This window comes from Oncorhynchus kisutch, unplaced genomic scaffold, assembly GCF_002021735.2.
Source record: "Oncorhynchus kisutch isolate 150728-3 unplaced genomic scaffold, Okis_V2 scaffold2442, whole genome shotgun sequence".
NCBI lineage: Eukaryota > Metazoa > Chordata > Actinopteri > Salmoniformes > Salmonidae > Oncorhynchus > Oncorhynchus kisutch.
In genome coordinates, this window is record NW_022264387.1 from 750,987 (window position 1) to 777,493 (window position 26,507).

General features: G+C 41.9%; 1 protein-coding gene across 1 annotated transcript; it reads left to right on the top strand.

Moving 5' to 3' along the window:
* The first annotated feature begins 879 nt into the window (after positions 1 to 879).
* On the top strand, positions 880 to 25,957 carry LOC116370068 (NLR family CARD domain-containing protein 3-like). The gene is made up of 12 exons (XM_031819666.1): positions 880 to 1,007; positions 4,461 to 4,577; positions 5,183 to 5,272; positions 16,376 to 16,492; positions 18,277 to 18,366; positions 19,799 to 19,915; positions 20,752 to 20,866; positions 20,981 to 21,209; positions 21,592 to 23,383; positions 23,667 to 23,840; positions 25,230 to 25,387; positions 25,953 to 25,957. Exons 1-12 carry the CDS (start codon positions 880 to 882, stop codon positions 25,955 to 25,957), a joined length of 3,132 nt encoding a protein of 1,043 aa, XP_031675526.1.
* The last annotated feature ends 550 nt before the right edge of the window (positions 25,958 to 26,507 follow it).

Sequence of the window (26,507 nt, forward strand, 5' to 3'; positions counted from 1 at the left end):
CTGTTTAGTTGTCACTGTGTTAACCACAACCAACATGTTGGATCTCTGTTTAGTTGTCACTGTGTTAACCACAACCAACATGTTGGATCTCTGTTTAGTTGTCACTGTGTTAACCACAACCAACATGTTGGATCTCTGTTTAGTTGTCACTGTGTTAAACACAACCAACATGCTGGATCTCTGTTTAGTTGTCACTGTGTTAACCACAACCAACATGTTGGATCTCTGTTTAGTTGTCACTGTGTTAACCACAACCAACATGTTGGATCTCTGTTTAGTTGTCACTGTGTTAACCACAACCAACATGTTGGATCTCTGTTTAGTTGTCACTGTGTTAACCACAACCAACATGTTGGATCTCTGTTTAGTTGTCACTGTGTTAACCACAACCAACATGTTGGATCTCTGTTTAGTTGTCACTGTGTTAACCACAACCAACATGTTGGATCTCTGTTTAGTTGTCACTGTGTTAACCACAACCAACATGTTGGATCTCTGTTTAGTTGTCACTGTGTTAACCACAACCAACATGTTGGATCTCTGTTTAGTTGTCACTGTGTTAACCACAACCAACATGTTGGATCTCTGTTTAGTTGTCACTGTGTTAACCACAACCAACATGTTGGATCTCTGTTTAGTTGTCACTGTGTTAACCACAACCAACATGCTGGATCTCTGTTTAGTTGTCACTGTGTTAACCACAACCAACATGCTGGATCTCTGTTTAGTTGTCACTGTGTTAACCACAACCAACATGCTGGATCTCTGTTTAGTTGTCACTGTGTTAACCACAACCAACATGTTGGATCTCTGTTTAGTTGTCACTGTGTTAACCAGAACCAACATGTTGTATCTCTGTTTAGGGGTCAGTGCTCTAAAATGAGTCTCTCTGGGGAGAGAGAGGAGGGGGGCCCTGTCTCTAAAATGAGTCTCTCTGGGGAGAGAGAGGAGGGGGGCCCTTCCTCTAAAACACATCTCTCTGGGGGACATGACACCAAAGCTAAGAGGTAAGATGACAATTTTATGAAGAATTTATTAAGTTTGTTTCCAAAATCAATAGCTATCTTAAGGTGAAAGCACTTACTGTAAATAGCTCTGGATAAGAGCATCTGCTAAATCAGGGGTTCTCAATCCGGGGTCTGTGGAGGTACTGCAGGGGTTCTCAATCCGGGGTCTGTGGAGGTACTGCTGGGGTTCCACGGAACCCTGACTGTACTCGTTGCAATGTTAGACATTTGATAGGATTTTCACATGACACGACAACTTGATCTGATATAATGGAATGGAATAATATAATGAACTCTTAATTATTGCCTAATATAATTGAATGCATATTTTTTTTGTTACAAGCAGAATTTTGACAATATTACCGTTATATCAACACTCTCTTCACACCCCTTTAACATCTCTAAATATCTTTGGCATAGTAGGCATCAAGTCCCTTGCCAATAATGTTGCCTACAACGTTGCAACAATGTTCATTTTCATCGAACACATATTACGCCCCAGATACCTTCAATTGCCCAATTTATAGCCATGCACAATTTAGGATTATTATTTAACAACATGATGTTGTGCTCCAAAGGGAGAACCTGAAATAACATGATGGAGATAATTAAATCATCAGAAGAACAACGTGTTTATTATTATACACTCTTAGAACAGAAGGTTCCTTCTAGAACCAAAAAGGCTTCTATCACTTCATTAACATATGGAACCACTAAAACATTATATATATATTTGGTTCAGTGAAGAAGAACCTCTAGAGTTCTGATCAACAGAAGGTTAATGTTTAGAGGATGGGAATCAAGCAGCCTTCCAGTCATCAGATCACTTCTGGTGATTTTTTCCTGGCCCGGGATTTGAACCAGACACCTTTTGGCCACAGCACCAATTCCTTATCCGCTGGGCGAAAACCTGAGATAATAAGCCAAAATGTAGACACAATGCTGTGCAGACATACATGGTATGACTTATTACAATTATTATACATAAATCATTGCCAAAAGCACAAGACATACTGTTGCATGTAGGTCTACATTATTAATGGATTGATCATATAGAAATATAAAACATTATTTTAACTTCTCCAAAGCAATTACATGTGGCTCAGGAACCACTGACTCACTGCATTATTCTATAGTATTATCAAGACACCTGCTGTTAACTCTTAACTACTAAGGACACCTGCTGTTAACTCTTAACTACTTAGGACACCTGCTGTTAACTCTTAACTACTTAGGACAGCTGCTGTTAACTCTTAACTACTTAGGACAGCTGCTGTTAACTCTTAACTACTTAGGACACCTGCTGTTAACTCTTAACTACTTAGGACAGCTGCTGTTAACTCTTAACTACTTAGGACAGCTGCTGTTAACTCTTAACTACTTAGGACACCTGCTGTTAACTCTTAACTACTTAGGACACCTGCTGTTAACTCTTAACTACTTAGAACACCTGCTGTTAACTCTTAACTACTTAGGACACCTGCTGTTAACTCTTAACTACTTAGGACACCTGCTGTTAACTCTTAACTACTTAGGACACCTGCTGTTAACTCTTAACTACTTAGGACAGCTCACGAGGTCTTTATTCTCAGCACTTATACGACCAATGTTCTACTCTGAGACACTTTGGCGATATGGTCCCAGATCTCAACATATTGTTATAAAAAGACATAGAATGTTTGTTTTACATAATAATAATAAAAGAATATTATTAATGTAACCCACTGTAAAGACTGGGTTCAGTTGATTGTGTTGCACTGCTCATGTCCGCGTCCCCGTACAGAACTGTCCGCGTCCCCGTACAGAACTGTCCCCGTACAGAACTGTCCGCGTCCCCGTACAGAACTGTCCGCGTCCCTGTACATAACTGTCCGCGTCCCCGTACAGAACTGTCCGCGTCGCCGTACAGAACTGTCTGCGTCCCCGTACAGAACTGTCTGCGTCCCCGTACAGAACTGTCTGCGTCCCCGTACAGAACTGTCCGCGTCCCTGTACATAACTGTCCGCGTCCCCGTACAGAACTGTCTGCGTCCCCGTACAGAACTGTCCGCGTCCCTGTACATAACTGTCCGCGTCCCCGTACAGAACTGTCCGCGTCCCCGTACAGAACTGTCCGCGTCGCCGTACAGAACTGTCTGCGTCCCCGTACAGAACTGTCCGCGTCGCCGTACAGAACTGTCCGCGTCCACGTTCGGTGTGGCGCCAAGGAGATTGTCCGGTTACGCGCAGAGTGGACTGAGGTGATCTTGGGGAATAACGACGGAGTTTGTTACAGTGTTGAGACGCCGAAGTTTATTGTTCAATTTGCTTTTTTCTTTACGGTCAGGGACAGTATGAGTGTAGCCAGATCCTTTTCACTCTCTGTCCTTGTTTCATTTTGTTGTTCACCGGATTCGTCATCATCGAGATGAGGGACAGAAACGACCTGCTAGCCAGTCAGTACAGCTCGGTAAGCTAGCTAGCTGCTCTACCAGCAGCATCCTAGTTATCCTAGCTAGTCGGTACAGCTCGGTAAGCTAGCTAGCTACTCTACCAGCAGCATCCTAGTTATCCTAGCTAGTCGGTACAGCTCGGTAAGCTAGCTAGCTACTCTACCAGCAGCATCCTAGTTATCATAGCTACCACTACATCATCAGTCGGTACAGCTCGGTAAGCTAGCTAGCTACTCTACCAGCAGCATCCTAGTTACCATAGCTACCACTACATCATCACCGGCTGTCTGCATTTCTTGTGGACCGATGGAGCTCCCCGGTTGTTTCTTCCACCTGTTAAATCCCGGTGAGGCTTCTCCCTCTCTCGTTGACGGATGCTGGCTACCTCTGTCCGGTTCTCCTCTCTTCACTAGATGGACGGTAACTTTAGTGTTTAAACCTAAATAAATAGTAACAATAGCAGGTATTGAACACCGGGTAAATAATCACTAGTCAGAACCTCAACCTCAGTATACATTCATTATAAAAAGCATCTTAATATCTGATATTGTGAGTAAACAACCTCGAGAGTGCGTCTTCCAGCCCTCCAATAAATTACATCATTCAACCCTCCCGGTTAGTAAATTTACCTCAACATCCCCCGGAGAAGGCAGAGTAACGACACCAGCCTTTTAGCGGGGCTGACAGACTGCCTACAACGCTCGCGTCGCTAAATGAATTTCGTTATTAAAAATGACACACTGCTCTCGCGCGCCAACGAGCGTCGAGAAGTCAGTTCTATTTGTGACGCAGGTCGCGCTGCATCTCCTCATTGGTTTATAGAAGCAGGTACCCACGTGGCATCTCCTCATTTAGCAAAAAAACACAACTTAACATAAACTTAACTTCTTTAAACAATAAAAGTTCATTTACGAACATTTCTGAAAAGTGATATATAGCGTTATGGAATGAAACTCTTATGTTTCCCCATCTGAGCTCAGAGTAGTTGAGAGATGTAATGTTTGTCTCTGTTGTGTTGAAGTCCAATCAAGCAGGAGAGACCAGCCTCCCCTGTTCCCAGCTGTGTGTCCATGAAGAGTGACTGGTCTATGAATCCTCCTATATCCTTTAGAGAAGGAGACTTTATTACTGAACCAAGGTAAGAAGAACTCATGGGTCCTGGTCAGTGAGTTAAACAACACTGTCTCTAGTCATTTCTCCTCTCCCATTTTCCCATTTATTGTTGTTGTTTTCATAATCAATAGGCTAATCATTTTGTCCATTTTCATAGTCCTAAAACAATATTAAACAAACACAACATTGACTCAGTACTGGTACTCCTTATAGTCTCATTATTACCTCAACTACCTGGTACCCTGCACATTGACTCAGTACTGGTTCTCCTTATAGCCTCATTATTACCTCAACTACCTGGTAGCCCTACACATTGACTCAGTACTGGTTCTCCTTATAGTCTCATTATTACCTCAACTACCTGGTAGCCCTACACATTGACTCAGTACTGGTTCTCCTTATAGTCTCATTATTACCTCAACTACCTGGTACCCCTGCACATTGACTCAGTACTGGTACTCCTTATAGTCTCATTATTACCTCAACTACCTGGTACCCTGCACATTGACTCAGTACTGGTTCTCCTTATAGTCTCATTATTACCTCAACTACCTGGTACCCCTGTACATTGACTCAGTACTGGTTCTCCTTATAGTCTCATTATTTTTATTTTGTGTTACTATTTCCAAGGTTTAAGGGCAACGTAGCACGTCTGGTGAACAGGGCAGAGTCCCATATCATCAGGCAAACCAGTAGAAACTGGATCAGCAGCACAACAAGGTATCACGTCCGGATCATGTATCAATACTGATAGTATAGAAAGAAAGGGAGCACTGCTCTCAGATCAGCTTTCTCCATTCAAATATTTCCTTAACATTATAATTATGGCACAATACTGACCACAGATCAGCTTCTATTATCACCTATGGCTTCAAGTATTGAGGAGGCTTAGTCTAATGCTTACCCAATTAAAATGCAGTAAATCCCAGATTTGACATTGTGTTCATGTTAGGATACACATCATTAAATATATTGAGACAAATTACAGAGTAGCCTACAAGTAGCAAAATAGAACTCAATATATTGAACAATATGATTGAAATAGGCCTAAAGCCAAAAGTTCATAGTTTAATGCAGTCATCTTGGTTTTCATTTGAAGCAAATTTGTAGAAGTCCCTTGTTTGAATCAATTGCAAAGACATTGTCAACTTTGTTCTGAATTTATCGGTGTCACAGAGAGACTGATAAACCATGTAATTCTATGTGTGATTCTATCTTCTGTGTATAAAGTCATGCGGAAGGGCAAAAAATAATCTAACGACTCACTCAGCTGTTCTAGTGGTCTGAGGCAGGTGTTAGATTACTCAGCTGTTCTAGTGGTCTGAGACAGGTGTTAGATTACTCAGCTGTTCTAGTGGTCTGAGACAGGTGTTAGATTACTCAGCTGTTCTAGTGGTCTGAGACAGGTGTTAGATTACTCAGCTGTTCTAGTGGTCTGAGGCAGGTGTTAGATTACTCAGCTGTTCTAGTGGTCTGAGGCAGGTGTTAGATTACTCAGCTGTTCTAGTGGTCTGAGGCAGGTGTTAGATTACTCAGCTGTTCTAGTGGTCTTTGACAGGTGTTAGATTACTCAGCTGTTCTAGTGGTCTGAGACAGGTGTTAGATTACTCAGCTGTTCTAGTGGTCTGAGACAGGTGTTAGATTACTCAGCTGTTCTAGTGGTCTGAGGCAGGTGTTAGATTACTCAGCTGTTCTAGTGGTCTGAGACAGGTGTTAGATTACTCAGCTGTTCTAGTGGTCAGAGACAGGTGTTAGATTACTCAGCTGTTCTAGTGGTCTGAGGCAGGTGTTAGATTACTCAGCTGTTCTAGTGGTCTGAGGCAGGTGTTAGATTACTCAGCTGTTCTAGTGGTCTGAGACAGGTGTTAGATTACTCAGCTGTTCTAGTGGTCTGAGACAGGTGTTAGATTACTCAGCTGTTCTAGTGGTCAGAGACAGGTGTTAGATTACTCAGCTGTTCTAGTGGTCTGAGGCAGGTGTTAGATTACTCAGCTGTTCTAGTGGTCTGAGACAGGTGTTAGATTACTCAGCTGTTCTAGTGGTCTGAGACAGGTGTTAGATTACTCAGCTGTTCTAGTGGTCTGAGACAGGTGTTAGATTACTCAGCTGTTCTAGTGGTCTGAGACAGGTGTTAGATTACTCAGCTGATCTAGTGGTCTGAGGCAGGTGTTAGATTACTCAGCTGTTCCAGTGGTCTGAGACAGGTGTTAGATTACTCAGCTGTTCTAGTGGTCTGAGACAGGTGTTAGATTACTCAGCTGTTCTAGTGGTCTGAGACAGGTGTTAGATTACTCAGCTGTTCTAGTGGTCTGAGGTGTTAGATTACTCAGCTGTTCTAGTGGTCTGAGACAGGTGTTAGATTACTCAGCTGTTCTAGTGGTCTGAGGTGTTAGATTACTCAGCTGTTCTAGTGGTCTGAGACAGGTGTTAGATTACTCAGCTGTTCTAGTGGTCTGAGACAGGTGTTAGATTACTCAGCTGTTCTAGTGGTCTGAGACAGGTGTTAGATTACTCAGCTGTTCTAGTGGTCTGAGGCAGGTGTTAGATTACTCAGCTGTTCTAGTGGTCTGAGGCAGGTGTTAGATTACTCAGCTGTTCTAGTGGTCTGAGACAGGTGTTAGATTACTCAGCTGTTCTAGTGGTCTGAGACAGGTGTTAGATTACTCAGCTGTTCTAGTGGTCTGAGACAGGTGTTAGATTACTCAGCTGATCTAGTGGTCTGAGGCAGGTGTTAGATTACTCAGCTGTTGTAGTGGTCTGAGACAGGTGTTAGATTACTCAGATGTTCTAGTGGTCTGAGACAGGTGTTATGTTACTCAGCTGTTCTAGTGGTCTGAGGTGTTAGATTACTCAGCTGTTCTAGTGGTCTGAGGTGTTAGATTACTCAGCTGTTCTAGTGGTCTGAGGTGTTAGATTACTCAGCTGTTCTAGTGGTCAGAGACAGGTGTTAGATTACTCAGCTGTTCTAGTGGTCTGAGGTGTTAGATTACTCAGCTGTTCTAGTGGTCTGAGACAGGTGTTAGATTACTCAGCTGTTCTAGTGGTCTGAGGCAGGTGGTAGATTACACAGAGTAAATACTCCTGGTATATACCAGGTATCTAACCACAGAGTAAATACCAGGTATCTAATCACAGAGTAAATACTCCTGGTATATACCAGGTATCTAACCACAGAGTAAATACTCCTGGTATATACCAGGTATCTAACCACAGAGTAAATACTCCTGGTATATACCAGGTATCTAACCACAGAGTAAATACTCCTGGTATATACCAGGTATCTAATCACAGAGTAAATACTCCTGGTATATACCAGGTATCTAACCACAGAGTAAATACTCCTGGTATATACCAGGTATCTAACCACAGAGTAAATACCAGGTATCTAATCACAGAGTAGATACTCCTGGTATATACCAGGTATCTAACCACAGAGTAAATACCAGGTATCTAATCACAGAGTAAATACTCCTGGTATATACCAGGTATCTAACCACAGAGTAAATACTCCTGGTATATACCAGGTATCTAGGCACAGAGTAAATACTCCTGGTATATACCAGGTATCTAAACACAGTATAAATACTCCTGGTATATACCAGGTATCTAACCACAGAGTAAATACTCCTGGTATTGATACAAATAGCGTGTTTGTGTTCAAAATGTTAAACACAGGTTCTACAAATCCCAGAGCACAAAACAGACAAGGTTGTAAAAATCTAACATTTAAAAGGTTGTATTCTGTTAACTCAAACCCAAGTAAAACTGAATGCTCTTCAACTGATCGCTGCCTGCACCCGCCCACCCGACTAGCATCACTACTCTGGACGGTTCTGACTTAGAATACGTGGACAACTACAAATACCCAAGTGTCTGGTTAGACTGTAAACTCTCCTTCCAGACTCACATTAAGCATCTCCAATCCAAAATTAAATCTAGAATCAGCTTCCTATTTCGCAACGAAGCCTCCTTCACTCATGCTGCCAAACATACCCTCATAAAACTGACCATCCTACCGACTGTCATTTACAAAATAGCCTCCAACACTCTACTCAGCAAATCGGATGCAGTCTATCACAGTGCCATCCGTTTTGTCACCAAAGCCCCATACACTACCCACCACTGCGACCTGTATGCTGTTGTTGGCTGGTCCTCACTACACTTTCACCGCCAAACCCACTGGCTCCAGGTCATTTGTAAGTCTTTGCTAGGTAAAGCCACGCCTTATCTTAGCTCACTGGTCACCATAGCAACACCCACCTGTAGCATGCGCTCCAGCAGGTATATTTCACTGGTCATCCCCAAAGCCAACACCACTATGGCCTGATGGCCTCTCTATTGCCTTAATTCCCTGATCGTAGCCAACACCACTATGGCCTGATGGCCTCTCTATTGCCTTAATTCCCTGATCGTAGCCAACACCACTATGGCCTCTCTATTGCCTTAATTCCCTGATCGTAGCCAACACCACTATGGCCTCTCTATTGCCTTAATTCCCTGATCGTAGCCAACACCACTATGGCCTATCTATTGCCTTAATTCCCTGATCGTAGCCAACACCACTATGGCCTATCTATTGCCTTAATTCCCTGATCGTAGCCAACACCACTATGGCACGATGGCCTATCTATTGCCTTAATTCCCTGATCGTAGCCAACACCACTATGGCCTATCTATTGCCTTAATTCCCTAATCGTACTACATTTGCACACACTGAACATAGATTGTTCTATTGTTACCGGCTGTCCGTTTGCTAATCCCTTTCTATTGTGTTACCGACTGTCCATTTGCTAATCCCTTTCTATTGTGTTACCGACTGTCCGTTTGCTAATCCCTTTCTATTGTGTTACCGACTGTCCGTTTGCTAATCCCTTTCTATTGTGTTACCGACTGTCCATTTGCTAATCCCTTTCTATTGTGTTACCGACTGTCCGTTTGCTAATCCCTTTCTATTGTGTTACCGACTGTCCATTTGCTAATCCCTTTCTATTGTGTTACCGACTGTCCGTTTGCTAATACCTTTCTATTGTTACCGACTGTCCGTTTGCTAATCCCTTTCTATTGTGTAACCGACTGTCCGTTTCCTAATCCCTTTCTATTGTTACCGACTGTCCGTTTGCTAATCCCTTTCTATTGTGTTACCGACTGTCCGTTTGCTAATCCCTTTCTATTGTGTTACTGACTGTCCGTTTGCTAATCCCTTTCTATTGTGTTACTGACTGTACGTTTGCTAATCCCTTTCTATTGTGTTACCGACTGTCCGTTTGCTAATCCCTTTCTATTGTTACTGACTGTCCGTTTGCTAATCCCTTTCTATTGTGTTACCGACTGTCCGTTTGCTAATCCCTTTCTATTGTGTTACTGACTGTCCGTTTGCTAATCCCTTTCTATTGTGTAACCGACTGTCCGTTTGCTAATCCCTTTCTATTGTGTTACCGACTGTCCGTTTGCTAATCCCTTTCTATTGTGTTACCGACTGTCCGTTTGCTAATCCCTTTCTATTGTGTAACCGACTGTCCGTTTGCTAATCCCTTTCTATTGTGTTACCGACTGTCCGTTTGCTAATCCCTTTCTATTGTGTTACTGACTGTCCGTTTGCTAATCCCTTTCTATTGTGTTACTGACTGTCCGTTTGCTAATCCCTTTCTATTGTGTTACTGACTGTCCGTTTGCTAATCCCTTTCTATTGTGTTACTGACTGTCCGTTTGCTAATCCCATGTGGAACTCTAAGTTGTTTTTGTGGCACAGCTTTGCTTTATCTTGGCCAGGTCGCAGTTGTAAATGAGAACTTGTTCTTAATAGGCCAACCTGGTTAAATAAAGGTGAAATAAAATGACAAATTAATAACTTAATTACCAATTATTAGAAGGAAAACTATTTCACTCATATTTGAAAACATTTTAGGTCAGATTTCATATAAACCTGTAAACACTGGACAGATACTTTAAGCTCAATCATCTGAGCTGGAGTTTACAAACACAGAACATAAAGCCAACACATAAACAAACTTAGTCCCAGATATAAATCAAATTGGTCACATACACAGGGTTAGCAGATGTTATTGGTCACATACACATGGTTAGCAGATGTTATTGGTCACATACACAGGGTTAGCAGATGTTATTGGTCACATACACAGGGTTAGCAGATGTTATTGGTCACATACACATGGTTAGCAGATGTTATTGGTCACATACACATGGTTAGCAGATGTTATTGGTCACATACACATGGTTAGCAGATGTTATTGGTCACATACACAGGGTTAGCAGATGTTATTGGTCACATACACAGGGTTAGCAGATGTTATTGGTCACATACACAGGGTTAGCAGATGTTATTGGTCACATACACAGGGTTAGCAGATGTTATTGGTCACATACACAGGGTTAGCAGATGTTATTGGTCACATACACAGGGTTAGCAGATGTTATTGGTCACATACACAGGGTTAGCAGATGTTATTGGTCACATACACAGGGTTAGCAGATGTTATTGGTCACATACACATGGTTAGCAGATGTTATTGGTCACATACACAGGGTTAGCAGATGTTATTGGTCACATACACATGGTTAACAGATGTTATTGGTCACATACACATGGTTAGCAGATGTTATTGGTCACATACACATGGTTAACAGATGTTATTGGTCACATACACATGGTTAGCAGATGTTATTGGTCACATACACATGGTTAACAGATGTTATTGGTCACATACACAGGGTTAGCAGATGTTATTGGTCACATACACATGGTTAACAGATGTTATTGGTCACATACACATGGTTAGCAGATGTTATTGGTCACATACACAGGGTTAGCAGATGTTATTGGTCACATACACAGGGTTAGCAGATGTTATTGGTCACATACACAGGGTTAGCAGATGTTATTGGTCACATACACAGGGTTAGCAGATGTTATTGGTCACATACACAGGGTTAGCAGATGTTATTGGTCACATACACAGGGTTAGCAGATGTTATTAGTCACATACACATGGTTAGCAGATGTTATTGGTCACATACACAGGGTTAGCAGATGTTATTAGTCACATACACAGGGTTAGCAGATGTTATTGGTCACATACACAGGGTTAGCAGATGTTATTGGTCACATACACAGGGTTAGCAGATGTTATTGGTCACATACACATGGTTAGCAGATGTTATTGGTCACATACACAGGGTTAGCAGATGTTATTGGTCACATACACAGGGTTAGCAGATGTTATTGGTCACATACACATGGTTAGCAGATGTTATTGGTCACATACACATGGTTAGCAGATGTTATTGGTCACATACACATGGTTAGCAGATGTTATTGGTCACATACACATGGTTAGCAGATGTTATTGGTCACATACACATGGTTAGCAGATGTTATTGGTCACATACACAGGGTTAGCAGATGTTATTGGTCACATACACAGGGTTAGCAGATGTTATTGGTCACATACACATGGTTAGCAGATGTTATTGGTCACATACACATGGTTAGCAGATGTTATTGGTCACATACACAGGGTTAGCAGATGTTATTGGTCACATACACAGGGTTAGCAGATGTTATTGGTGACATACACATGGTTAGCAGATGTTATTGGTCACATACACAGGGTTAGCAGATGTTATTGGTCACATACACATGGTTAGCAGATGTTATTGGTCACATACACAGGGTTAGCAGATGTTATTGGTCACATACACAGGGTTAGCAGATGTTATTGGTCACATACACAGGGTTAGCAGATGTTATTGGTCCCATACACAGGGTTAGCAGATGTTATTGGTCACATACACAGGGTTAGCAGATGTTATTGGTCACATACACATGGTTAGCAGATGTTATTAGTCACATACACAGGGTTAGCAGATGTTATTGGTCACATACACATGGTTAGCAGATGTTATTGGTTACATACACATGGTTGGCAGATGTTAATGGTCACATACACATGGTTAGCAGATGTTATTGGTCACATACACATGGTTAGCAGATGTTATTGGTCACATACACAGGGTTAGCAGATGTTATTGGTCACATACACAGGGTTAGCAGATGTTATTGGTCACATACACAGGGTTAGCAGATGTTATTGGTCCCATACACAGGGTTAGCAGATGTTATTGGTCACATACACAGGGTTAGCAGATGTTATTGGTCACATACACATGGTTAGCAGATGTTATTAGTCACATACACATGGTTAGCAGATGTTATTGGTGACATACACATGGTTAGCAGATGTTATTGGTCACATACACATGGTTAGCAGATGTTATTGGTCCCATACACAGGGTTAGCAGATGTTATTGGTCACATACACCTGGTTAGCAGATGTTATTGGTCCCATACACAGGGTTAGCAGATGTTATTGGTCACATACACAGGGTTAGCAGATGTTATTGGTCACATACACATGGTTAGCAGATGTTATTAGTCACATACACATGGTTAGCAGATGTTATTGGTGACATACACATAATTAGCAGATGTTATTGGTCACATACACATGGTTAGCAGATGTTATTAGTCACATACACAGGGTTAGCAGATGTTATTGGTGACATACACATGGTTAGCAGATGTTATTGGTCCCATACACAGGGTTAGCAGATGTTATTGGTCACATACACAGGGTTAGCAGATGTTATTGGTCACATACACATGGTTAGCAGATGTTATTAGTCACATACACATGGTTAGCAGATGTTATTGGTCCCATACACATGGTTAGCAGATGTTATTGGTCACATACACATGTTTAGCAGATGTTATTGGTCACATACACATGGTTAGCAGATGTTATTGGTCACATACACAGGGTTAGCAGATGTTATTGGTCCCATACACAGGGTTAGCAGATGTTATTGGTCACATACACAGGGTTAGCAGATGTTATTGGTTACATACACAGGGTTAGCAGATGTTATTGGTCACATACACATGGTTAGCAGATGTTATTGGTCACATACACATGGTTAGCAGATGTTATTGGTCACATACACAGGGTTAGCAGATGTTATTGGTCACATACACAGGGTTAGCAGATGTTATTGGTCACATACACAGGGTTAGCAGATGTTATTGGTCACATACACATGGTTAGCAGATGTTATTGGTCACATACACAGGGTTAGCAGATGTTATTGGTCACATACACATGGTTAGCAGATGTTATTGGTCACATACACATGGTTAGCAGATGTTATTGGTCACATACACAGGGTTAGCAGATGTTATTAGTCACATACACAGGGTTAGCAGATGTTATTAGTCACATGGTTAACAGATGTTATTAGTTACATACACATGGTTAGCAGATGTTATTGGTCACATACACAGGGTTAGCAGATGTTATTAGTCACATGGTTAACAGATGTTATTAGTTACATACACATGGTTAGCAGATGTTATTGGTTACATACACATGGTTAGCAGATGTTATTTACAATGGCTGCCTAGGAACAGTGGTTAACTGCCTTGTTCAGGGGCAGATATTTACCTTGTCAGCTCAGGGATTCGATCTAGCAACCTTTCGGTTACTGGCCCAACACTCAAACCACGAGGCTACCTGCCACCTCTACACTCTAACCACGAGGCTTCCTGCCACCTCGACACTCTAACCACGAGGCTACCTGCCGCCTCCACACTCTAACCACGAGGCTACCTGCCACCTCTACACTCTAACCACGAGGCTACCTGCCGCCTCTACACTCTAACCACGAGGCTACCTGCCGCCTCTACACTCTAACCACGAGGCTACCTGCCACCACAGACATACAGGATATCACTTGTTATACATCATTATTATACATAAAGCATTGCCAAAAGCACAAGACATACTGTTGCATGTAGGTCTACATTATTTATCGATTGATCATACAGAAATATAAAACATTATTTTAACTACTACAAAGCAATTACATGTGGTGCAGGAACCACTGACTCACTGCATTATTCTATAGTATTATCAAGACACCTGCTGTTAACTCTTAACTACTTAGGACAGCTGCTGTTAACTCTTAACTACTTAGGACAGCTGCTGTTAACTCTTAACTACTTAGGACAGCTGCTGTTAACTCTTAACTACTTAGGACAGCTGCTGTTAACTCTTAACTACTTAGGACAGCTGCTGTTAACTCTTAACTACTTAGGACAGCTGCTGTTAACTCTTAACTACTTAGGACAGCTGCTGTTAACTCTTAACTACTTAGGACAGCTGCTGTTAACTCTTAACTACTTAGGACAGCTCACGAGGTGTCCTAAATATCTGCCGACTAGGTGGGACTAGAGACTTCATGCATAGTTACCCACCCACTTATACCCATAAGTGTAAAATGTCTTTATTCTCAGCACTTATATGGCCAATGTTCTACTCTGAGACACTGTGTGAACATGGTCCCAGATCTCAACATATTGTTATAGAAAAACATAGAATGTTTGTTTTACATAATAATCCAAAATGAATATTACTAATGTAACCCACTGTAAAGACTGGGTTTAGTTGATTGTGTTGCACAGATCATGTCCGCGTTCTGGAACTGTCCGCGTCCCCGTACAGAACAGTCCGCGTCCCCGTACAGAACTGTCCGCGTCCCCGTACAGAACAGTCCGCGTCCCCGTACAGGACAGTCCGCGTCCCCGTACAGAACAGTCCGCGTTCCCGTTCGGTGTGGCGCCAAGCCGGTTACGCGCAGAGTGGACTGAGGTGATCTTGGGGAATAACGACGTAGTTTGTTACAGTGTTGAAACACCGAAGTTTATTGTTCAATTTGCTTTTTTCTTTACGGTCAGGGACAGTATGAGTGTAGCCAGATCCTTTTCACTCTCTATCCTTGTTTCAATTTGTGGTTCACCGGATTCATCATCGAGACGAGAGACAGACGCACGACCTGCTAGCTAGTCGGTACAGCTCGGTAAGTTAGCAAGCTACTCTACCTGCAGCATCCTAGTTATCCTAGCTAGTCGGTACAGCTCGGTAAGCTAGCTAGCTACTCTATCAGCAGCATCCTAGTTATCCTAGCTAGTCGGTACAGCTCGGTAAGCTAGCTAGCTACTCTACCAGCAGCATCCTAGTTATCCTATCTAGTCGGTACAGCTCGGTAAGCTAGCTAGCTACTCTACCAGCAGCATCCTAGTTATCCTAGCTAGTCGGTACAGCTCGGTAAGCTAGCTAGCTACTCTACCAGCAGCATCCTAGTTACCATAGCTACCACTACATCATCACCGGCTGTCTGCATTTCTTCTGGACCGATGAAGCTCCACCGGTTGTTTCTTCCATCTGTTAAATCCCGGTGAGGCTTCTCCCTCTCTCGTTGACGGATGCTGGCTACCTCTGTCCGGTTCTCCTCTCTTCACTAGATGGACGGTAACTTTAGTGTTTAAACCTAAATAAATAGTAACAATAGCAGGTATTGAACCCCGGGTAAATAATCACTAGTCAGAACCTCAACCTCAGTATACATTCATTATAAAAATCATCTTAATATCTGATATTGTGAGTAAATAACCTCGAGAGTGCGTCTTCCAGCCCTCCAATAAATTACATCATTCAACCCTCCCGGTTAGTAAATTTACCTCAACATCCCCCGGAGAAGGCAGAGTAACGACACCAGCCTTTTAGCGGGGCTGACAGACTGACTACAACGCTCGCGACGCCAAATTAATTTCGTTATTAAAAATGACACACTGCTCGCGCCATTAACTAACGTCAGGAAGTCAGTTCTATTTGTGAAACTCTTCTTATGTTTCCCCATCTGAGCTCAGAGTAGATGAGAGATGTAATGTTTGTCTCTGTTGTGTTGAAGTCCAATCAAGCAGGAGAGACCAGCCTCCCCTGTTCCCAGCTGTGTGTCCATGAAGAGTGACCAGTCTATGAATCTACCTATAGAGTTTAGAAAGGGAGACTTTTCTACTGAACAAAGGTAAGAAGAACTCATGGGTCCTGGTCAGTGAGTTAAACAACACTGTCTCTAGTCATTTCTCCTCTCCCATTTTCCCATTTATTGTTGTTGTTTTCATAATCCATAGGCTCATCCTTTTGTCCATTTTCATAGTCCTAAAACAATATTAAACAAACACAACATTCCCTCCGTGTGTGTGTGTGTGTGTGTGTGTGTGTGTGTGTGTGTGTGTGTGTGTGTGTGTGTGTGTGTGTGTGTGTGTGTGTGTGTGTGTGTGTGTGTGTGTGTGTGTCTGTGTCTGTGTGTGTGTGTGTGTGTGTGTGTTTGTGTGCACTCCCTGGATGAGGAGTGGTAATCTCTATCCTGATTTTCTAGTCACTTTTACCTCTACCTACATGTACATATTATCTCAATTATAGCCTCATTATTACCTCAATTACCTGGTACCCGGCACATTGACTCAGTACTGGTTCTCCTTAGAGTCTCATTATTACCTCAACTACCTCGTACCCTGCACATTGACTCAGTACTGGTACTCCTTATAGTCTCATTATTACCTCAACTACCTGGTACCCTGCACATTGACGCAGTACTGGTACTCCTTATAGTCTCATTATTACCTCAACTACCTGGTAGCCCTACACATTGACTCAGTACTGGTACTCCTTATAGTCTCATTATTACCTCAACTACCTGGTACCCTGCACATTGACTCAGTACTGGTACTCCTTATAGTCTCATTATTACCTCAACTACCTGGTAGCCCTACACATTGACTCAGTACTGGTTCTCCTTATAGTCTCATTATTACCTCAACTACCTGGTACCCTGCACATTGACTCAGTACTGGTGGTACTCCTTATAGTCTCATTATTACCTCAAATACCTGGTAGCCCTACACATTGACTCAGTACTGGTACTCCTTATAGTCTCATTATTACCTCAACTACCTGGTAGCCCTGCACATTGACTCAGTACTGGTTCTCCTTATAGTCTCATTATTACCTCAACTACCTGGTACCCTGCACATTGACGCAGTACTGGTACTCCTTATAGTCTCATTATTACCTCAACTACCTGGTAGCCCTACACATTGACTCAGTACTGGTACTCCTTATAGTCTCATTATTACCTCAACTACCTGGTACCCTGCACATTGACTCAGTACTGGTACTCCTTATAGTCTCATTATTACCTCAACTACCTGGTACCCTGCACATTGACTCAGTACTGGTTCTCCTTATAGTCTCATTATTACCTCAACTACCTGGTACCCTGCACATTGACTCAGTACTGGTACTCCTTATAGTCTCATTATTACCTCAACTACCTGGTATCCCTACACATTGACTCAGTACTGGTTCTCCTTATAGTCTCATTATTACCTCAACTACCTGGTACCCTGCACATTGACTCAGTACTGGTGGTACTCCTTATAGTCTCATTATTACCTCAACTACCTGGTAGCCCTACACATTGACTCAGTACTGGTACTCCTTATAGTCTCATTATTACCTCAACTACCTGGTACCCTGCACATTGACTCAGTACTGGTTCTCCTTATAGTCTCATTATTACCTCAACTACCTGGTACCCTGCACATTGACACAGTACTGGTACTCCTTATAGTCTCATTATTACCTCAACTACCTGGTAGCCCTACACATTGACTCAGTACTGGTACTCCTTATAGTCTCATTATTACCTCAACTACCTGGTACCCTGCACATTGACTCAGTACTGGTACTCCTTATAGTCTCATTCTTGTTATTTTGTGTTGCTATTTCCTTATTTTTATTTACAAGTCACAAGGACAACGTAGCACGTCCTGTGAACACGTCAGGGTTCCATAGCCGGAGGCAGACCAGCAGGAACTGGATCAGCAGCACAACAAGGTAACACGTCTGGTGAACAGGTCAGAGTTCATATCCTCAGGTAGACCAGTAGAAACTGGATCAGCAGCACAACAAGGTATCACGTCTGGTGAACAGGTCAGAGTTCATATCCTCAGGCAGACCAGCAGAAACTGGACCAGCAGCACAACAAGGTAACACGTCTGGTGAACAGGTCAGAGTTCATATCCTCAGGTAGACCAGTAGAAACTGGATCAGCAGCACAACAAGGTATCACGTCTGGTGAACAGGTCAGAGTTCATATCCTCAGTCAGACCAGCAGAAACTGGATCAGCAGCACAACAAGGTATCACGTCTGGTGAACAGGTCAGAGTTCATATCCTCAGGTAGACCAGTAGAAACTGGATCAGCAGCACTACAAGGTATCACGTCTGGTGAACAGGTCAGAGTTCATATCCTCAGGCAGACCAGTAGAAACTGGATCAGCAGCACTACAAGGTATCACGTCTGGTGAACAGGTCAGAGTTCATATCCTCAGGCAGACCAGTAGAAACTGGATCAGCAGCACTACAAGGTATCACGTCTGGTGAACAGGTCAGAGTTCATATCCTCAGGCAGACCAGCAGAAACTGGATCAGCAGCACTACAAGGTATCACGTCTGGTGGAGCCTGTATCAATACTGATAGGATGGAAAGAAAGGCAGATATATATTATTACTGTGTAAAACCTAGCAGATATATATTATTACTGTGTAAAACCTAGCAGATATATATTATTACTGTGTAAAACCTAGCAGATATATATTATTACTGTGTAAAACCTAGCAGATATATATTATTACTGTGTAAAACCTAGCAGATATATATTATTACTGTGTAAAACCTAGCAGTACTACTGATTCCTCTGAGAGTGAGGCAGATATATATTATTACTGTGTAAAACCTAGCAGATATATATTATTACTGTCTAAACCTAGCAGTACTACTGATTTCTCTGAGAGTGAGACAGATATATATTATTACTGTGTAAAACCTAGCAGTACTACTGATTCCTCTGAGAGTGAGACAGATATATATTATTACTGTGTAAAACCTAGCAGTACTACTGATTTCTCTGAGAGTGAGACAGATATATATTATTACTGTGTAAAACCTAGCAGTACTACTGATTTCTCTGAGAGTGAGGCAGATATATATTATTACTGTGTAAAACCTAGCAGTACTACTGGATGAGAGTGAGGCAGAAATAATTTAGAAAAAACATGATTATTTGTCTCTGAAAAAAACACAACTTATAAACATAATTTTTTTAACGTTCGCGACGCTAAATGAATTTCGTTATTAAAAATGACACACTGCTCGCGCCATTAACTAACGTCTGGAAGTCAGTTCTATTTGTGAAACTCTTCTTATGTTTCCCCATCTGAGCTCAGAGTAGATGAGAGATGTAATGTTTGTCTCTGTTGTGTTGAAGACCAAACAAGCAGGAGAGACCAGCCTCCCCTGTTCCCAGCTGTGTGTCCATGAAGAGTGACTGGTCTATGATTCAACCTATAAACTTTAGAGAGGGAGACTTTTCTACTGAACAAAGGTAAGAAGAACTCATGGGTCCTGGTCAGTGAGTTAAACAACACTGTCTCTAGTCATTTCTCCTCTCCCATTTTCCCATTTATTGTTGTTGTTTTCATAATCCATAGGCTCATCCTTTTATCCATTTTCATAGTCCTAAAACAATATTAAACAAACACAACATTCCCTGTGTGTGTGTGTGTGTGTGTGTGTGTGTGTGTGTGTGTGTGTGTGATGGGTGACCCTATATACTTTAGAGAGGGAGACTCTACTGAACAAAGGTAAGAAGAACTCATGGGTCCTGGTCAGTGACTCCTTATAGTCTCATTATTACCTCAACTACCTGGTACCCTGCATATTGACTCAGTACTGGTTCTCCTTATAGTCTCATTATTCGCGTCAACGAGCGTCTAGAAGTCAGTTCTATTTGTGACGCAGTTCGCGCTGCATCTCGTCATTGGTTTATAGAAGCAGGTACCCACGTGCCATCACCTCATTGGTTTATAGAAGCAGGTACCCACGTGCCATCACCCCATTGGTTTATAGCAGCAGGTACCCACGTGCCATCTCCTCATTGGTTTATAGAAGCAGGTACCCACGTGCCATCTCCTCATTGGTTTATAGAAGCAGGTACCCACGTGCCATCTCCTCATTGGTTTATAGAAGCAGGTACCCACTGGCCATCTCCTCATTGGTTTATAGAAGCAGGTACCCACGTGCCATCTCCTCATTTAGCAAGAAAACATAAACAAACATTTCTGAAATGGATATATAGCTTTTTGGAATGAAACTCTTATGTTTCCCCATCTGAGCTCAGAGTAGATGAGAGATGTAATGTTTGTCTCTGTTGTGTTGAAGACCAATCCAGCAGGAGAGACCAGCCTCCCCTGTTCCCAGCTGTGTGTCCATGAAGAGTGACAAGTCTATGGAACCTCCTATAAATCATCAAACAGACCTGGCCTCCATATTCAGTGTATGTGGTCCTGTTATGTACATTTGTTTTTGTTTACCTCAAGTAAAGTTGATCTGTCAATCATTCATTCATGTGTTAATGTCTTGCTTAACTGATTTACTTGATTTATTTCAGTTGCTTGAAGAGAAAATGATGACATTTGTGAAGAACGAGCTGAAGATGTTCAAGAGGATTCTTAGTCCAGAACTCCCAGAAGGCTTTGAGAGTCAGAAGCAGGATAAGGAAGTACTGGATGCTGAAGATGAGCAGCAGGAGAGCAGTGCCAGAGAGGGGGCTCTGAAGATCACACTGCACATCCTGAGGAAAATGAACCAGAAGGAGCTTGCTGACACACTGGAGAAATGTAAGATCTGTCTGCCTCATGTTGAATGCTGATTCATAACATGTAAAAGCTGTAGCTAAAGTACAGCTAAAGTAGCTGTGTAACTCAATGATATTGTAGCAGCCTTAACACAACACCTAGTGACCTCATCAAGTAGCAGCAGGGATGTGTTGTGGTGATTAATTTAGAGAGAGAGAGAGAACATTAATAATACCATCAATAATACCGATAATAATATAATCAGTCACACCAGTCTGTAATGCATTATGACAACATTTACACATTTATACAGTCAGTTAAGATAATAAATTATTATAATGTACAACTTTATAACAGTCCTACGATACTGTAGACATTAAAACAGACGTAATATTAATATCCTCTGTGTTATTTCTAGATTCAGATGAGCTCGCTGTGATTTGCCAACGTGAACTCAAATCTAATCTAAAGAAGAAGTTTCAATGTGTATTTGAGGGGATCGCTAAACAAGGAAACCCAACACTTCTCAATAAGATCTACACAGAGCTCTACATCACAGAGGGTGGAACAGGAGAGGTCAATAATGAACATGAGCTGAGACAGATTGAGACAACAACCAGGAAACAAGCAAGACCAGAGACTGCAATCAAATGTAACGACATCTTCAAACCCTTAACTGGACAAGACAAACTTATCAGAACTGTGCTGACAAAGGGAGTCGCTGGCATTGGAAAAACAGTTGCTGTGCAGAAATTCATTCTGGACTGGGCTGAAGGAAAAGCAAATCAGGATGTCCAATTTGTATTTTCATTCCCTTTCCGGGAGCTGAATTTGATGAAAGAGGACAAACACACTTTTATTGAACTTCGTAATCACTTCTCAATGGAGACCAAACAATCAAGAATCTCCAACCTCGACAAGTACAAAGTGCTGTTCATCTTTGATGGTCTGGATGAGTGCCGACTGCCCCTAGACTTCCAGAAGAACAAGATATGTTGTGACGTCACAGAGTCAACCTCAGTGGATGTTCTGCTGACAAATCTCATCAAGGGAAATCTGCTTCCCTCTGCTCTCCTCTGGATAACTACCCGACCTGCAGCAGCCAATAAGATCCCTTCAGGGTGTGTTGACCAGGTGACAGAGGTACGAGGGTTCAATGACCCACAGAAGGAGGAGTACTTCAGGAAGAGATTCAGTGATGAGGACCTGGCCAGCAGAATCATCTCACACATAAAGACATCAAGGAGCCTCCACATCATGTGCCACGTTCCAGTCTTCTGTTGGATTTCTGCAACAGTCCTTGAACAAATGCTGAAACACAAGAGAGAAGAGATGCCCAAGACTCTGACTGAGATGTACACACACCTTGTGATGTTTCATACCAAACAAAAGAATGAAAAGTATCTTGGGAAAGAAGAGACAGGTACACACTGGAATAAAGAGAGCATTCTGTCACTGGGAAAACTGGCTTTTCAACAGCTTGTGAATGGCAATCTGATTTTCTATGAAGAAGACCTGAAAGAGGCTGGCATTGATGTCAATGAAGCCTCAGTGTACTCAGGATTGTGCACACAGCTCTTTAAAGAGGAATGTGGGCTGTACCAGGACAAGGTGTACTGCTTTGTTCATCTGAGCATTCAGGAGTTTCTGGCTGCTGTATATGTGTGCCTCTCATTCATCAACAACAATGAGAATGTAATGGCTGAACTGCAATCAACATCCAGGAACTTTTCTGTGAGGATCAAACAAAGGCGTAAAGTTACTTTCTACAGGAGTGCTGTGGATAAAGCCTTACAAAGTGAGACAGGAAACCTGGACCTTTTCCTCCGCTTCCTTCTGGGCCTCTCACTGGAGTCCAATCAGAAGCACTTACGAGGTCTACTGACAAAGACAAGAAGCAGCTCACAGAGCCATGAAGAAACAGTCAAGTACATCAAGAAGAAGATCAGGAAGAATCTCTCTCCAGAGAGGAGCATCAATCTGTTCCACTGTCTGAATGAACTGAATGACCATTCTCTAGTGGAGGAGATCCAAAGATACCTGAGATCAGGAAGTCTCTCAGAACCCAACCTGTCACCTGCACAGTGGTCAGCTCTGGTCTTTGTGTTGCTGACTTCAGAAAAGGAGCTGGATGTGTTTGACCTGAAGAAATACTCCAGATCAGAGGAAGGTCTTCTGAGGCTGCTGCCAGTGGTCAAAGCCTCCAGAGCTGCTCTGTGAGTAAATAACATGACATATAAGAACTAATCATCAGGAAGAAATATTCAGTTTAGAGAAAAATATGTATTATAATATGTATAATATATTATTTTGAAAAACATATTGAATAAATTCATTGATTTTCACATTATAACATTATGACCATACAATTATAGGAGATGGAAGATTAATCTTTATGTTGTTTGAGAGAATAAACCAAATGCATCTACCATTGTCCTTCTACACTACTGGTGTTAAATGAACAGTGTGTTTGTGAAGTCATGATGATCTCTTTGTCAGGCTGTCAGGCTGTGGAGTCACAGAGGAAGGCTGTGCTTCTCTGGTCTCAGCTCTGGAGTCAAACCCCTCACACCTGAGAGAGCTGGACCTGAGTAACAATAACCTGAAGGATTCAGGAGTGAAGCTGCTCTCTGCTGGACTGGGGAATCCCCACTGTAAACTGGAGACTCTGAGGTCAGTATTATCAGATATGAAAGCACTTTATGTATGTAGTTCTCACATTTGAAAAGTCATAATTATTCGGTTATATTCACTTATAGTGTATTAAAGTAGTCATACGTTTAGTATTTGGTCCCATGTTCCATGCCTGCAGTGATTACATCAAGCTTGTGATTCTACTAACTTGTTGAATTTATTTCCAGTTTGTCTTGGTTGTGTTTTAGATGTTTTCCTAATAGAAACTGAATGGTGAATAATGTCCTGTCATTTTGGAGTCACTTCACTTGTATTGTCAGTAAGAATAGAAGATGTTTCTGAACACTTCTACATTCATGTGGATGCTACCATGATGATGAATAATCAGGAATGAATCGAGAATGATGATGAATGAGAAAGTTACAGAGGCTCAAAGATCCCCTCTGTTATTGGTAATGGTGAGAGGTTAGCATGTTTTGTTGTAGCCTCTGTTATTGGTAATGGTGAGAGGTTAGCATGTTTTGTTGTAGCCTCTGTTATTGGTAATGGTGAGAGGTTAGTATGTTTTGTTGTAGCCTCTGTTATTGGTAATGGTGAGAGGTTAGCATGTTTTGTTGTAGCCTCTGTTATTGGTAATGGTGAGAGGTTAGCATGTTTTGTTGTAGCCTCTGTTATTGGTAATGGTGAGAGGTTAGCATGTTTTGTTGTAGCCTCTGTTATTGGTAATGGTGAGAGGTTAGCATGTTTTCTTGTAGCCTCTGTTATTGGTTATGGTGAGAGGTTAGCATGTTTTGTTGTAGCCTCTGTTATTGGTAATGGTGAGAGGTTAGCATGTTTTGTTGTAGTCTCTGTTATTGGTAATGGTGAGAGGTTAGTATGTTTTGTTGTAGTCTCTGTTATTGGTAATGGTGAGAGGTTAGCATGTTTTCTTGTAGCCTCTGTTATTGGTAATGGTGAGAGGTTAGCATGTTTTCTTGTAGCCTCTGTTATTGGTAATGGTGAGAGGTTAGCATGTTTTCTTGTAGCCTCTGTTATTGGTAATGGTGAGAGGTTAGCATGTTTTGTTGTATCCTCTGTAACTTTCTCACTCATTATGATTCATTCACGATCTTTCTCAGTCAGGCTTGATGTTGTCATTGTGTTCGAGGAATATGGGACCAGATAAACTTTTGTCTAATGTAATACACTTTAAGTGTCAGAATAGTTATGACTTCTTCAAAAGGGGGGAATAGATACATAAAATGCTTTTTATTTTTCTAAACGGTGAAACAGATATGTATTAAAATATCCTCAAATAAAAGGTGACATTATAAACTGTCACCTCATATGAAACATTTGATCTGAAATCCAAAATGCTAACAGTGTAAGCAGGGAAAGCTAACATTTTAATACAACCTGTCTGTCATTGTATTTCTTCTGTGTTGGCAGACTCACTGTCTGTAAACTCACAGACACATCCTGTAAAGTGTTGGCCTCAGTTCTCAGTTCAAACCCCTCACACCTGAGAGAGCTGGACCTGAGTAACAATGACCTGAAGGATTCAGGAGTGAAGCTGCTCTCTGCTGGACTGGGGAATCCCCACTGTAAACTGGAGACTCTGAGGTCAGTATAATATATATTGTGGACTGTATACTCAATACAATCTAAATCTGATACCTCACTGTCTAAATAGATATGGTGTGGACTGTATACTCAATACAATCTAAATCTGATACCTCACTGTCTAAATAGATATGGTGTGGACTGTATACTCAATACAATCTAAATCTGATACCTCACTGTCTAAATAGATATGGTGTGGACTGTATACTCAATACAATCTAAATCTGATACCTCACTGTCTAAATAGATATGGTGTGGACTGTATACTCAATACAATCTAAATATGATACCTCACTGTCTAAATAGATATGGTGTGGACTGTATACTCAATACAATCTAAATCTGATACCTCACTGTCTGTCTTCTGACTGATACTGCTTTTTAAACTGGTCTGGTCAGTCTACTATAATATTTGTACTAGACATGTTTCTATCTGCAGGCAATACTTTGATCATTTGTCATTTTTTATGATGATACACTATTTTATGAATAGATATGGAAGGTTTCAGGACACTGATGTATCTGAATATGCTGAAAAATGAATATCAGTGTGATTTGAATATGATTTGACTCTTTGCAGGCTGTCAGGCTGTCTAGTCACAGAGGAAGGCTGTGCTTCTCTGGTCTCAGCTCTGAGGTCAAACCCCTCACACCTGAGAGAGCTGGACCTGAGCTACAATCACCCAGGAGACTCAGGAGTCAGACTGCTCTCTGCTGGACTGGAGGATCCACACTGCAGACTGGAGAAACTCAAGTATGTAGAGGGTTTATGTCAATGTTCATATCAGACATGTTTGACTTATCAGGCTGGTTAAGACAAACATTCTGACCACCACTTGGACAAAGTTATATGCTGACTGTGTGTGTGTGTGTGTGTGTGTTAGTGTCACCAGTGTGTGTGTGTGTGTGTGTGTCACCAGTGTGTGTGTGTGTGTGTGTTAGTGTCTCCAGTGTGTGTATGTGTGTGTGTCTCCAGTGTGTGTGTGTGTGTTAGTGTCTCCAGTGTGTGTGTGTGTGTGTGTGTGTGTGTCTCCAGTGTGTGTGTGTGTGTGTCTCCAGTGTGTGTGTGTGTTAGTGTCTCCAGTGTGTGTGTGTGTGTCACCA